This window comes from Tachypleus tridentatus, chromosome 3 (assembly GCF_004210375.1).
Source record: "Tachypleus tridentatus isolate NWPU-2018 chromosome 3, ASM421037v1, whole genome shotgun sequence".
Lineage (NCBI taxonomy): Eukaryota > Metazoa > Arthropoda > Merostomata > Xiphosura > Limulidae > Tachypleus > Tachypleus tridentatus.
Genome location: NC_134827.1, coordinates 92021198 through 92034141, shown reverse-complemented (window position 1 = coordinate 92034141; position 12944 = coordinate 92021198). Strand labels below are relative to the sequence as shown.

The window sequence follows — 12944 nt, the reverse complement described above, 5'->3', positions numbered from 1 at the left end:
ACCCTTTACCATCCCTGGCAGAAAAATCTTTCAAACATGGTCTCAATATACTTGTGATTCACACAGTATCCACAACACAGTAAAACCAGTTCCATGTCACTTTCCAAATGATGACATAGGATCTGATGTATTATATGATGGATCAGGTGGCCAAATCAAAGCAGGAATTAGAACATCCACATCTTCATCCATTTCTCTTGGTTCCAGTCCTGGTAAGTTACATATTGATGAACTGGCTTTTCTTGTTATTTCTTGCAAACAGTTATTTCCTATGTATTTGTTTTGCCTTGTTCAAATGCTAATCAGGATTACTGATCATGGAGAATACGTTACCCTGCTTTTGACAAAGGAATATAGTCTAATGATGATTCTGTCAAAAGCTGGTGGGACACAGTCCTAATTATAGGTTGTACCTATAGGAATACTAAATACAAAATTATACAGGTTTTAATTTCATTGTATAGATAACTGGTTATGCCATATTTGGAGTTGTGCATTCAATCTTCAGTGCCATACAAGGATATCTAACCAAGTGCTTAAAATTGTGTCAATTCATCATTTTCTCTTCATATTTAATGGTGAGGATAGTGGGACACAAATATAAATTTTCTAACAGGGTAGTTAGCCTTAGGTGTAGTGGTTTTATAAATACTTGAATGATAATGGTTGGATTTGAGTACTTTAATTTTTAATTTGATTTGTAAAGTTTAATTTAGTAGATGGGATGGTTTAGCTGGGCAAACAGGTCCATTATTGTCCTTTTAATATACATTCATATTATTAAAATCGTACAGATCTAAATGATAATGAAAATAATAAAGTAAGAGATGAGACAGCATTAACAAATGGTATGCCTACAGTGCGAAAGATCTGAAAAGCACAAAAGAATATCAGGGTAAAACTGAACTTAATACAAAATATGCTTAAGCAAGGAGTTACAGACAACAATAGTAGTCCTTATACTGTATGAGTAGTCTTATTTACTAAAACAAACGACAAATTAAAGTTCTCTCTAAATTTTCATAGTAATTATGGTGTGATTCAAGACATTTTACAAGAAAGCATTAGATCAGAGTATGTATTTTCATACAAGGGCTGATAAGATGGTTAATTGAAAGATGATATAGATGCAAAGTATAAATAGATGATTACTGTTATATTACTTTCAAAGAAGCACCAGTTTAATAGAACATCATTTGTTTTATGTACTACTCTTATTATGGGGGTTGATGGATGTAGTTTTATTAGGAATAAATGACTGAACACCTATTGTACAGCTTGCAATAATTTATGCACCAACATTTTGGTTATTCACATCACTGGAAAGCTTTAAATGTTGTTTTTGTTATGTATTTTAAGCATATCACAGATGCCAAATACATGCCTACATGTGAAAATTTAAAACTGAAGTCAAAATGATACTTCTAACAGTAGTTCAACAACTTTTAACTTAAACATATCTTTAAATGATATTTCATCATTCTGTAGAATTTATTTAGTGCAATTTGCAAAGCAAAGTGAATAAAATTGTTTTAAGTTTCATTTCTGCAAAGCACTTAGATTTTAGAATTTTCCTGTCTATCCTAAATCAAACACATTTTCTAAGAAATTCTTGTCTATAAATAATACAATTATACAACAATTGTTTCTAGCAAGATTTTAGAGATTTTGTTTCCCACCGTTTTATGTATTCACATCATATGGTTAGAACCATTACTGATGATGCACAGCTTCAAAAATAAAGCTACAGACAAAGTTTAATCACTGAATAAAGAAGATTATAAATTATACATGTTAACATAGGGTGCATAAACTGTTATAAACAGTAATGTGCAATTTCATAGGAAAGTGATTAGATGGAATTCTCAAAAGGATAAACAGTGGAATCTAATTAGAAGCTTACAAGAATTAGGAACAAACCACAGATCCAAAGGTGTTTTTCTAGTCTCCTTAAAATATTATATACATTCCTGTAAATACATTTGCATTAAATCAAATCTGATTTTACTAGGTAAATTTTCTCCTGAAACAAAACATCAAACAAGCTTAGGTTTATCAAGTACAGTCAGTGAAGGCAAATATTTCTATGTCTCAAATCCTTATTTACTGAACATTATTGTTGGGTTAAATGCATTCAAACAATGCACATAAATAAAATAAGAACAGTCATCTAGCTTGATAAAAATAAGGGTGACACCATCGTGAAAAGTGAGGTTATAGATAACCAATAAATATTTGTCAGTTTCCATTTCATTTTTTTTCTAATTTATAGCCAGACATGATGACTATTCTAATTAATGAAATTATATATTAAAAACAAATATGTTAATGAATGTCATCAAGTTTGATCTGAATATATACAATGGAACTTTCTGATCAACAATAAAATAAAAACTGAAATTCTCAGATGAAAGAAGATATTTTCAATGTTTTTGAAAAATAATGTCTCAAAATTTTGATAATTCATAGTGTGAAAACAAAACAATCAAATTACATACATGTTTTTAAGATGAAATTAGATACTATTTAGTAAGTTTGTACTAACTTACATACAGTTTGTGAAAATGTGAACTTCAAGGCACATTATATAACATAAGAGGGTTAAATATCTTTCATAGAAAATGAAAATAAAACTTAGGCCAAGAAAATCACAAAAATACTAAATTAATCAAGTTTAGAGTTACTTCATGTAACAAAACTCTTAACAGGGAATAAGCATCTCTCCAGGAATCTTACATATAATATAAAATTACACGAACAGTAATGATCAAATACTGCAGAAATAACACTTGTACCTTTACTTGCTTCACACAAAATGTAAATTTCCTAAATGCATAGAGAATAATTGGATTTTGACACTAATACATCATTCATGCTATGTACCATTTTTGCTGACCAAATCACTCATACTATATACTAGACTTAATTTGTTCTTCCTGAAACAATATTTTTTAATGGTTATAAAAAGTTATTTTCAAGGACTTCACAATAAAGTTATTTATCCCATATACCTTTATTCATCTCTTATTTTGACTTTCCATCAAAATAAAAAGTACACAACATCTTAGATCAATGAAATGTTTCAAAGTCAATTTGAATTTCAATTCCAGAATGTACTAGAAGAAAAACGATTGATACCTGCAACTTTGAATCCAGTTCGGCATCACTGGCTATGATACAATCATCTTCTTTTTTGCCAAGCTTCCTATACACTGCTTGCTTAGTAGCCCAGTATTGTTGCTGAACCCGTGTCAGGGTTGATGAATCTGAATGACTGATGTAGCGATCATAGTGATTGCCATACACACCTCTTGACCTGGAACTTAAAAACAAATGAAAAGACCAATTTTATTAATAATGAATAAAAATAATTTTGTTCTTCACAAGATATTCTTACATATTCTCTACTTCGAAACAAAAGGAAATATTATACATTTTATGTAAATAAAAGATACGTTTGTGTAATATTCTATAAAAATCATGTAGCTTATTACAACTTTGTAAAAAAATTTTATTGAATGTAAATACTAAATAGAGGTAAATATTTATAAAAAGTAAAATATTGTTTTGGTGGTAAAACACAAGATACAGGGCCAACAGAAAATTAATATATTCCTATAGTTTCTACCAGGATTAGCAACAGTATCTCTAAACATACATAACAGGGATAATTAGAAAGAAGAGTGGCAAATAAAGCTAAAATCATTGCAGTTTCAAAGAGGAAAATCATTATGTTGTTGAACAATGGAGGTGTTATGAACACAACTTAATAGTGATTGTGACTTCTACTCTACAGAACTTGAATGTAAAAATTAACTAGAAGAAATGCACAAAAAGACATTCACCAACACTCAAGACAGGCCATTACTATCAAAGTTATTATAATCTACAACAGTAGGTTAAGAAAATGAAAGTCTGTTGTTCCAAACTATGACACAACCAGCAAGAGTGAACATAGCAAATGACAAAAATGAAGGATGATTCAATGAATGAGGATACCATTCAGTATGACTGATCCTTTCAGACTGCCAAAACAATTATCACCCTGAGACATGCCAAGATCTTAAAGTGGCAGATACTCTTTTTTGGATCCAAAACAAATAACTCACCATTTCACAACAGAGAATTAAAGACTGTGGTTCTCTAAGTCATTTGATCATACTGCTGAAGTTCTAAAATGATATTGAAAACCTAGACAAGCATTTATAATTTCTCAAGGTCCCATCAAATTTAGTTGGTGATTTGATTGGCAACTGTTGCAACGAGAATACCTGAACCAAACTTGTAAAAGAATAAAGTTAAAACAAAACAATGGCCAAAATTCAGATAAAAGATTTAAATAACATTAAAAAGGACAATGGCCCTTACAAACACAAGTAAGGTGTGCAGTGTCACCATCACCAATGACAGTGTCCAGTGTTAAGGGTAAACCCGTGGAACAACATGTTTAAAATGATGCTGTTGTTCAGTCATAATGATAGCATGGCAGTAAAAAATGTGGGCTATTGTAACTTGAAAGTCATGAAGGACTTACAATGGTAAATCAGTCCCAGATAAAAAAAAAGGGTTAAAAAATTGTGACCAATGTGTAGCCTAGCCATGACAACTTCCTCCTTCCAAGTGTTATGAAAACAAAATAGACAACGAGAAACAGAAGGTTTAATATGGAAAAGCTTGTTATCACAGTGCTTACTCCAAGTCAATTGCCAACTGGAATGGAGCCAACCCTTGAATACAGTACCATAGTCCACATGTGGGGCAGACATAGCAGACAAACTTAGCTGTGGTGTCGGCTAGCTTATTTCCATGAATACTGATGTTGCTAGGTATCAAGAAAAACAAGATGGAAATAGATAAGGAAAATGAGCCAGCCAGTTTTGTATATCAATGAGAACAGGGCAAAAACAAACATGAAGCAATTCCAGGGCTAGGAGAGAGCTAAGAGAGTTGATATAAACAGTAAAATGGTGTATTGCATAGCTTCAACATGATCTAGGGCAAGAGAAATTACATACAACTCGACAGTTAACACAGAAACTGTAGAGGGGATTCTGTGTGCAACCATCAAACCACAAAATCCATGGCAAAATCCACAAAAAACCCGATTTCCATCTGATTGCCATTAGAAAGCAAAATTTAAAGGGGGAGAGAAGTATGCTGTCCACTGGCCTTCCAAATTTTGTCCCATATGATTTTGGAACTGGTATAGAAGAGATGCTACTTGTGAACCTAATCTAACATTTCTTCTGCCTTATCTGCTGAGTATGGGTACGAGCCCACTGGAAAGCAATGCAATTTGAAAGTGTTGGATACCTATGAAAGGTATCCCAGGCCCGTTTTTGAACTTCCATGCCATTTGGAAAGCAGGACTTTACCACAGATAAGGATACTCGAAAAGATATATCCGGGTTTTAGAAATACATTGTGCATCTGTGTGGACAATACAGTCAGTCACTGCCACCACACAGTCATCTATCAGTGGCATACAGATTATGGCAAGATCAAGTTCCAAGAGAGCAGTGAAAGAGGGCCAGTTGGCCTGATCCAATTTCCACTGACACATATGTTGGGTAGCATCAACCATAGCCAGTTTCCCTCAAAACAATAGGAAAATTATCACTACATTGTGTATCACTGTTAATCATCCAAGAAAAGTGAAGGAGAGCAGACAGAGAAATCAATAGTAGTGAAAGACTAACTAGGTGCATGAATATAAGAATAAAAACCAGTCTTGAAGAGAGAAAGATTGTAATCCAAGAGCATAGGCACTATGGAACAACCCCTTCCATCAATATCAGCACCACTCCAGAGGGGATTATTGATTGATTGATTGATTTAGTGTTTTATGGCACAAAGCAGCTAGACTATCTGCGTCAAACGTCCGGTAAAAAAGGTAAAAATAAAGTAAATGTAGTAAAATACATAAAAGGAAATGAAGGTAAAACAAAACATCATTGAAAAACAGAAAAAAGTATAAAACCAATGTTGACACATAGTCTACAATGTTAAGAGAGAAAGCAGAGTAAAAGAAGTTGTAAAGTACTAATTCTAGCAAAATGGTAATGATCATAACCCGCCATGAAGACTAACAGGTAAGTATAAGAATCACTGTCAGTCACCTGAAGTTGGTCTTTCCAGTCCTGGTTCCGGGTTATGTGTCATTATGGCCAGTACTAAAAGGTAAAGTAGTAAAAGTGTTAAATGACATGCAGCAAAAGTGTAATAACAACTCGCCAGGACGACTAACGAGTAATTCAAACGGATAGTTCAAACAGCAGCGTTAGTCACCTGAAGTTGGCCTTTCCAGTCCTGGTGTCAAGTTATTTAATGTTCTGGCCATTTTCCAATGTCAAATTGAACTAGAGAGAATGAAACTGTAAAAAAGGAACCACAATTAAAAAGGTGTAATGAATAAATATGCAACACTTAAATGAGATTAAAAAGATTAATGGCCATTAAAAAACTAAAAACTTTATCAAGGTGGACAGTGTCACCATCACCAATAATACTGTCCAATGTTACAGATAAACCTTGGAAAAAAAGATGTTTAAAATATTGCCGTCATTGAGAATTGTAACGATGGCAAGAAAGTAAAATGTGGCTGATCACAGTGATTTGAGTGTCACACAAACTACACATTGGTGCATCAGTTCCAGATAACAAAAAAACGATGAGTTAAAAAACTGTGACCAATGCGTAGTCTAGTTAGAACAGGGGTTCCCAACCGGTGGGTCGCGAAGCATTGGCAGGGGAGTCACGAAGCATTGTTAAAAGTAGCTTGGGATAACATTAATTTTATTTCATCAATTACATTTTCATGCTCTTACATTTTTTTTGTTTCGGTGCAAAGCAAAACGTGTGCTACATTAGTTCAATGTCATTAGGTGATATTATGGGTGTATGTATGCGTGCCTGTGAGTGAATGTGTATGTGTCTGCAACTGTATGTATGTGTGTACTAGTGAGTAGCGAGTATGTGAGTGCACGCGCATGTACGTATGCTTGTGTGTCTGTTTAGCTGTGATTAAGTGTGTGTGTGCTCGCTGTCGACACGTGAGTCACATGTCCGTTGCTGATTGGTGGATGACGAATCGTGTGACTGGTCACGCTCCCTTCCCTCCCAATACTTACCCCATCATTACTCTACCTGCACCCCCCACAAGTAGTCAGTGTAAGATCTACAGTTGCCAAAGCGTTCATTATTCAACATTTTTATTTTATTTTAACAAGGAAATAAGTAAGCAGTAGAGGTGAGTTGTATCCATGGCTAAACGGCGCAGATACTCAGAATGCTACCTCAACATTGGCTTCACCACTGTGCTTGCCAACGACGGCATCGAGAAACCACAGTGTATTTTCTGCCATGCTGTCCTGAGTGCAGAGTCAATGAAACCATCAAAACTCAAGCGTCATCTCGAGACGAAACATCCAGAACACACAAAGAAGGGTTTGGATTTCTTCAAATGGCATGAACGGTGTCTTAAAAGCCAAAGAATCGATAGAAGTGTGTCGTTTCAGCAGCAGAGTGCAGCTGCAGTGGAAGCTTCATATGAGATTGCATTCAAAATTGCTAAACAAAAAAAGACTCACACAATTGGAGAAACACTTCTTAAACCCTGCATGATGAAAGCAGTAAATCTTGTTCTTGGAGAACCCAGTGCAAAGAAGATGCAGCAAGTATCCCTGTCAAATAACACTATACAGAGGCACATTTCTAAAATGTTTGTGGATGTGAAGGAACAGGTTTTGACTGAAATCAAGGGTTCCCCTTTGTTCTCCTTTCAGCTCGACGAATCAACAGATGCAAGTTCATGTTCTCAGTTGCTTGTCTTCGTGAGATACATTAATTCAGGTGACATCAAAGACGAATTCTTATTCTGCAGTGCACTTGAAACCACAACAAAAGCTGATGATGTCATGGAAAAAGTTTCAACTTTTTTTCAAGACGAAGATCTTCAATGGGAAAACGTGCGTGGGGTTTGTACGGATGGAGCACCGGCTTTGCTGGGATCGAAATCAGGATTCCAGTCGAGAGTGAAGAAGCTACCATGTTTCTCCGATAATAAGACCTACCCATGAAATAAGACCTAGTGTGATTTTTGGGGATAGTTTTAATATAAGCCCTACCCTTAAAATAAGCCCTGGTTAAGAGTGGCAGGAAGAGGAAAGAAATAAAAAAAATTTATTAATTAGTTTAATAGTTAGTTAATTAGTTTGTTTAAGTATTAATCAGTAAGTTTAATAGTTTAATAATAGTTTATTTTAAATGGTTAGTTTAATAGTTTTACTTTGTAACTTCATTTTTTTAATATATCAAAATAAGACATCCCCCCGACAATAAGCCCTAGTGTCATATTTTGGAGTGAAAATTAATATAAGCCCTGTCTTATTTTCGGAGAAACACGGTAGCATCTCAAGCAAAGGGCATCCACTGCATGATTCACCGATATGCTCTCGCCAGTAAGACTCTCCCTGCCTCTCTGCAGGAAGTGCTTGAATCTGTAATCAAAATTGTAAATTATGTAAAGACATAAGCACTCAACACTCGCCTATTCAAAAAACTATGCAAAGACATGAATGCTGACCACAAAGTCCTTCTCTTCTACACAGCAGTACGTTGGTTGTCGAAAGAAAACGTTATTAATCTTGTCTTTGAAATGAAAGATGAAATAAAGCTATTCCTGGAAACTCAAGAAAGGAAAGATCTTGTAGCTCACTTCAAAGATGAAGCATGGAATAAAAGGGTTGCGTACCTAGCCGACATTTTTGACCAGCTGAACAAGCTCAATTTGAAGCTTTAAGGAAGGGAAATACATGTTCTCCTTTTTCAAGATAGTCTTCAGGCCTTTGTTTCCAAACTGCAGAACTGGCATCGGAAACCAATCTTGGAAACATCGCTATGTTTGAAAAACTTTGTGGAGTGATGGATGTGTCTCGAATCCAACTGGATCAGTTCCTCAAGGATGAGATTACTGAACATCTTCATTCTCTAGAAAAGGAAGTCGAGTGTTACTTCCCTGAGCTATCACAGGAACAGGAGGCCCTGGTAAGGAACCCATTTTGTACTGAACTTGATGTATCCAGCATCCCAGATGATATCCAAGATGAATTTCTGGATCTAAGGAACGACTCTTCAGCTCGTGATCTCTTCAAGGTGAAATCCGTGACTCAGTTCTGGTGCACTATGTATCAGTCATCCTCCAAAGTCAGCATGATAGCTTTACGTGTCCTTGTTCCATTTGCTTCTACCTACTTGTGTGAGGCAGGATTTTCCACTCTTGTCAATATAAAAACAAAGAATAGAAACAGATTGGATGGTGGAGATGACATGAGACTGGCTCTAACAAACGCTCGACCACGAATTTCAAAGCTTGCTGCTGAAATGCAACATCAGGCATCTCACTAGATGGGATGGATGGATGTTCAAACCTATGTGATTTAATTTGCTAATAAATAATTACAGAATTTTTAAATATTTTTTTTAGATGTTTCTTTCCCTCTCCTTCAGAGAAAATAAAAGAAAAATTAAGCTGCTGATAGTAAGCCCTAAGTAGGGGTTCACATGGGTTTCAAACCTTTAGGTAAGGGGTCGCGAGTGCCAAAAGGTTGGGAACTCCTGAGTTAGAACAACTTCCTCCTTCCGAACTTTATGGAAGCTAGATGGCCAAAGCCCAATATAGGGTTCTATTTGAAAAAGCTTGTTATCGCGTTGCTCATTCCAAGTGGACTGCCAGCTGGCACGGAGCCGAGCCTTGAATACAAGACCATAGTCCATGTACGGAATAGACACAGAGGTGATTGTGCCGGAGCAGATAGATTTAGCTGCCGTGTCTGCAAGCTCGTTCCCGTGAATACCAACATGGCCTGGTATCCAGAAAAACTGGATAGATGTAGCAGTTAATGAGAAATGGGCCAGACGGTTTTGAATATCAGCGAGAACAGGGTATGAGCCAACATGTAGCGATTCCAAGGCCAGTATAGAACTAAGCGAGTCAGTATAAATAGTGCAGCTGGAGTACTGCTCAGCTGCAATATGATCCAGGGCAAGAGAAATGGCATACAGTTCAGCATTGAACACAGAAGCTGTAGAGGTGATTCTGCGCACAACTACAGAACCGCAGCAAACCATAGCAGAGCCCACTGAATTACCTGATTTGGAACCATCTGTATAAATGGGAACAGAATGATTGTTTGAAAGATGTTCATTAAATAAAAGATGGTACTTCCAATCTGGAGAATCTGCCTTTTTCAGATGACTGAAAGAAAGGTCACCATTAAGCCATGGTGGGATAGGCTGACCTGTGGAATCTGCAATGTTATCCAAGGACAGACCCAATTCATCCAACTGTGCCCGGATGCGAAGGCCAAATGGAGCAATGGTAGATCGTCTGTTCTGAAAAAGTACGGCCCACCAAGGAAGGAAAACACATCCCCAGGTGGGATGCTTTGGTAAGGAACAAAGTTTCGAAGAATATTGTAAAAATAGTTGCAAATGGCGAAGGTGCAGAGAAGATTCATGAGATTTAACGTATAAGCTTTGAACTGGAGAGGTACGGAAAGCCCCAGTGCAGAGTCGAAGTCCTTGGTGATGAATGGGGTCCAGCATCTTTAAGGCCGAGGGTCTAGAAGAGCCATAGACCATTGATCCATAGTCAAGGTTTGATCGAACAAGAGCATGATATGCCTTTAACACTGAACATCGATCTGCTCCCCAACTGGTAGAAGAGAGGACAGGGAGGATGTTCAGTGCTCTTGTGCATCTGACCCAAAGCTGCTTTAAGTGTGGTGTAAAGGTCAGCTTACGGTCAAAGATAAGCCCCAAGAACTTGGTCTCAGGGACCACTGGCAGCGAAACCTCACCGATATGAAGTTCAGGATCAGGGTGAATACCCCGTTGGCGGCAAAAGTGCATGCATACTAGGGTGCGTCAGTGGATAAAAGATAAAAATTAAAATGTCCCAATTTTTTTGCTGAGTTGCTCAGTTGTGCATGAGAAACGAACATAGACAAAGTTTCATTTCAATCACGAAGTATTTACGGGTCGCGCATCCCTCGCAAAGTTCACTATTTTCCTTAAATTTACCCTACATTACATTGTTAATGGTAATTAAATTATTTAAAGAAATTATTTAATATTTATTGATTATACAATTCGCAAAAACATAAAAACTTGAAAGAAAAATTTATTTCATTGAAGTTTTATCTTGCCTGCCCCCTTCGCATTATGTTTCCCAATGTTCTTCTGCCACTTGAATCATATAAAATTGATCTTCGTTCTTGGTGCGGCCCTTTGCCGTAAACTGTTGAATTAAGGCTACTCCTCTTTCAGCTGCGTCATTTGTCACAAAAAGTTTCTTTACTTTGTCCTTTCCTTGTTTGTACTCTTCGGAGGCGTTCCACTCTTTCGGTGGTAATGATAAAAATGCGCTACTAATATCCAGATGGTAGAAAATTTTCTTTGTTGCCGAGGTAAAAAAATCTGGAAGTTTTCTGGAAACAGCATTGCTTGCAGCATCAACTGTTAAACGTGGAGTTGGCCTAGGAGATCCTTTCACGGTATTCATATTTGAGACCATCTTGAGTTTGTCGCTATTCGTTACACCGTCATCAAAGAGCGCAAGCCCAAATGCAACCTCAGATAAATACCATAAATGCCGATTCATTGCCTTTGTACCAACTTCCTTAATCATATGATTTTCATGCAATGCAAGTTCCTTGAGTAGTGTAAGGTCCCTTCGAGCTGCCACGGAAGCATTCTTAGCTGTAAACCATGAGAGCAAGTAATGTTTAGTTATAAAGACACACAAATCGCCAAGTTTGCTGCAGAAATGTGCATCAAATGAAACACGAGATGAAGCAGGCCGTGGTTGCAGTCTACCAAACTCCTCTTGGAACATCCAAATTTTTAGAGAATATATTGCTCGAGCCATCCAACGTGCACGATGTACAGCACCAGAAGTACGGAAAGAAACTGAAGAACGTCCGTGTGGAAGAGATCCAAGAAAAATGACAGCTAATTCCAAGAGCTCTTTATAATCGTCCCGTGGTTGATGAGATTGAAGGAGATTCTGACAAAATTGAATAATATCATCCTTCCAAGGCTGTATTCGAAGTGGCATTGCTTCTACTGCTGTTTGGTACTTAGTTTTATTAATTTTAGGCCAACAATCTCTAAAGTTTAAAAACAAAGTAATATCTGGACTTTTTGATGTCTCTATCACGAGAGTAGAGAATACAGCACTCAGAAGAATCTCCAAAATGTGATGTCTACAGGCAAGGTGCAAGAGCTCACGTTCAAGTAACATTTCAATCCTCAGACAGACGCCAGATTTGGATCCTGTATTGGTCGCCGTGGTGTCAAAGCAAAGTGATTTAATTCTGTCTTTTACATTCCATTCTACTAAAACTGATCCGATCTCAGAAGCTACTGAATTTGCATCCCCACTATCAATCTTGGGCACTGAAAGAATCTTCTCTACACCTTCACCTGAAACTAAAATTGCCAAACGTTCGATCTTCTCTCTGCCAACCAAGTCAGGCAGCAGCTTACCATCCCAATGTAATGTCAAAGGAACGTTTGGAGAAAAACTTTCCTTCAATTCAGCTGCTAGAAGAGTAAGGTTATTAATTTGTTTCCTCTTCATGGAACTTGGGATAATGGTAAGATCCTCGATATTATGTCCAATATGAGCTGCAAAAGGAAGCAAAACTTGCGTGGCTTTTCGGTCACTGATCTGGGTTCTGTCTAAAGCCAAAGCTAGCCTTTCACTAATTTCAACTTTTCGTTTGGTTCTGGAAGCACGTTGTTATTTTGTGCACATTGCGCAACCCCTAAATATTAATGTATTGGATTGATTTTTACGCTAGCATATTTTTTTCATTGAATGGAATCAAACTATAAGCGAGCGACTGAGTGTCACAACTTTTTGGTTTTTGGCACACCCT

General features: G+C 36.7%; 1 protein-coding gene across 5 annotated transcripts in view; it reads right to left on the bottom strand.

The window, feature by feature from the left end:
- ICA69 (islet cell autoantigen 1-like protein) overlaps positions 1–12944 on the bottom strand; it is a 74209-nt gene that overhangs the window by 38970 nt on the left and 22295 nt on the right. For all 5 annotated transcript variants that reach the window (XM_076495677.1, XM_076495676.1, XM_076495681.1 and 2 more), the window contains exon 3: positions 3139–3322. In XM_076495677.1, the coding sequence (XP_076351792.1) occupies positions 3139–3322 (184 nt within the window). The remainder of the gene's footprint in view (positions 1–3138; positions 3323–12944) is intronic.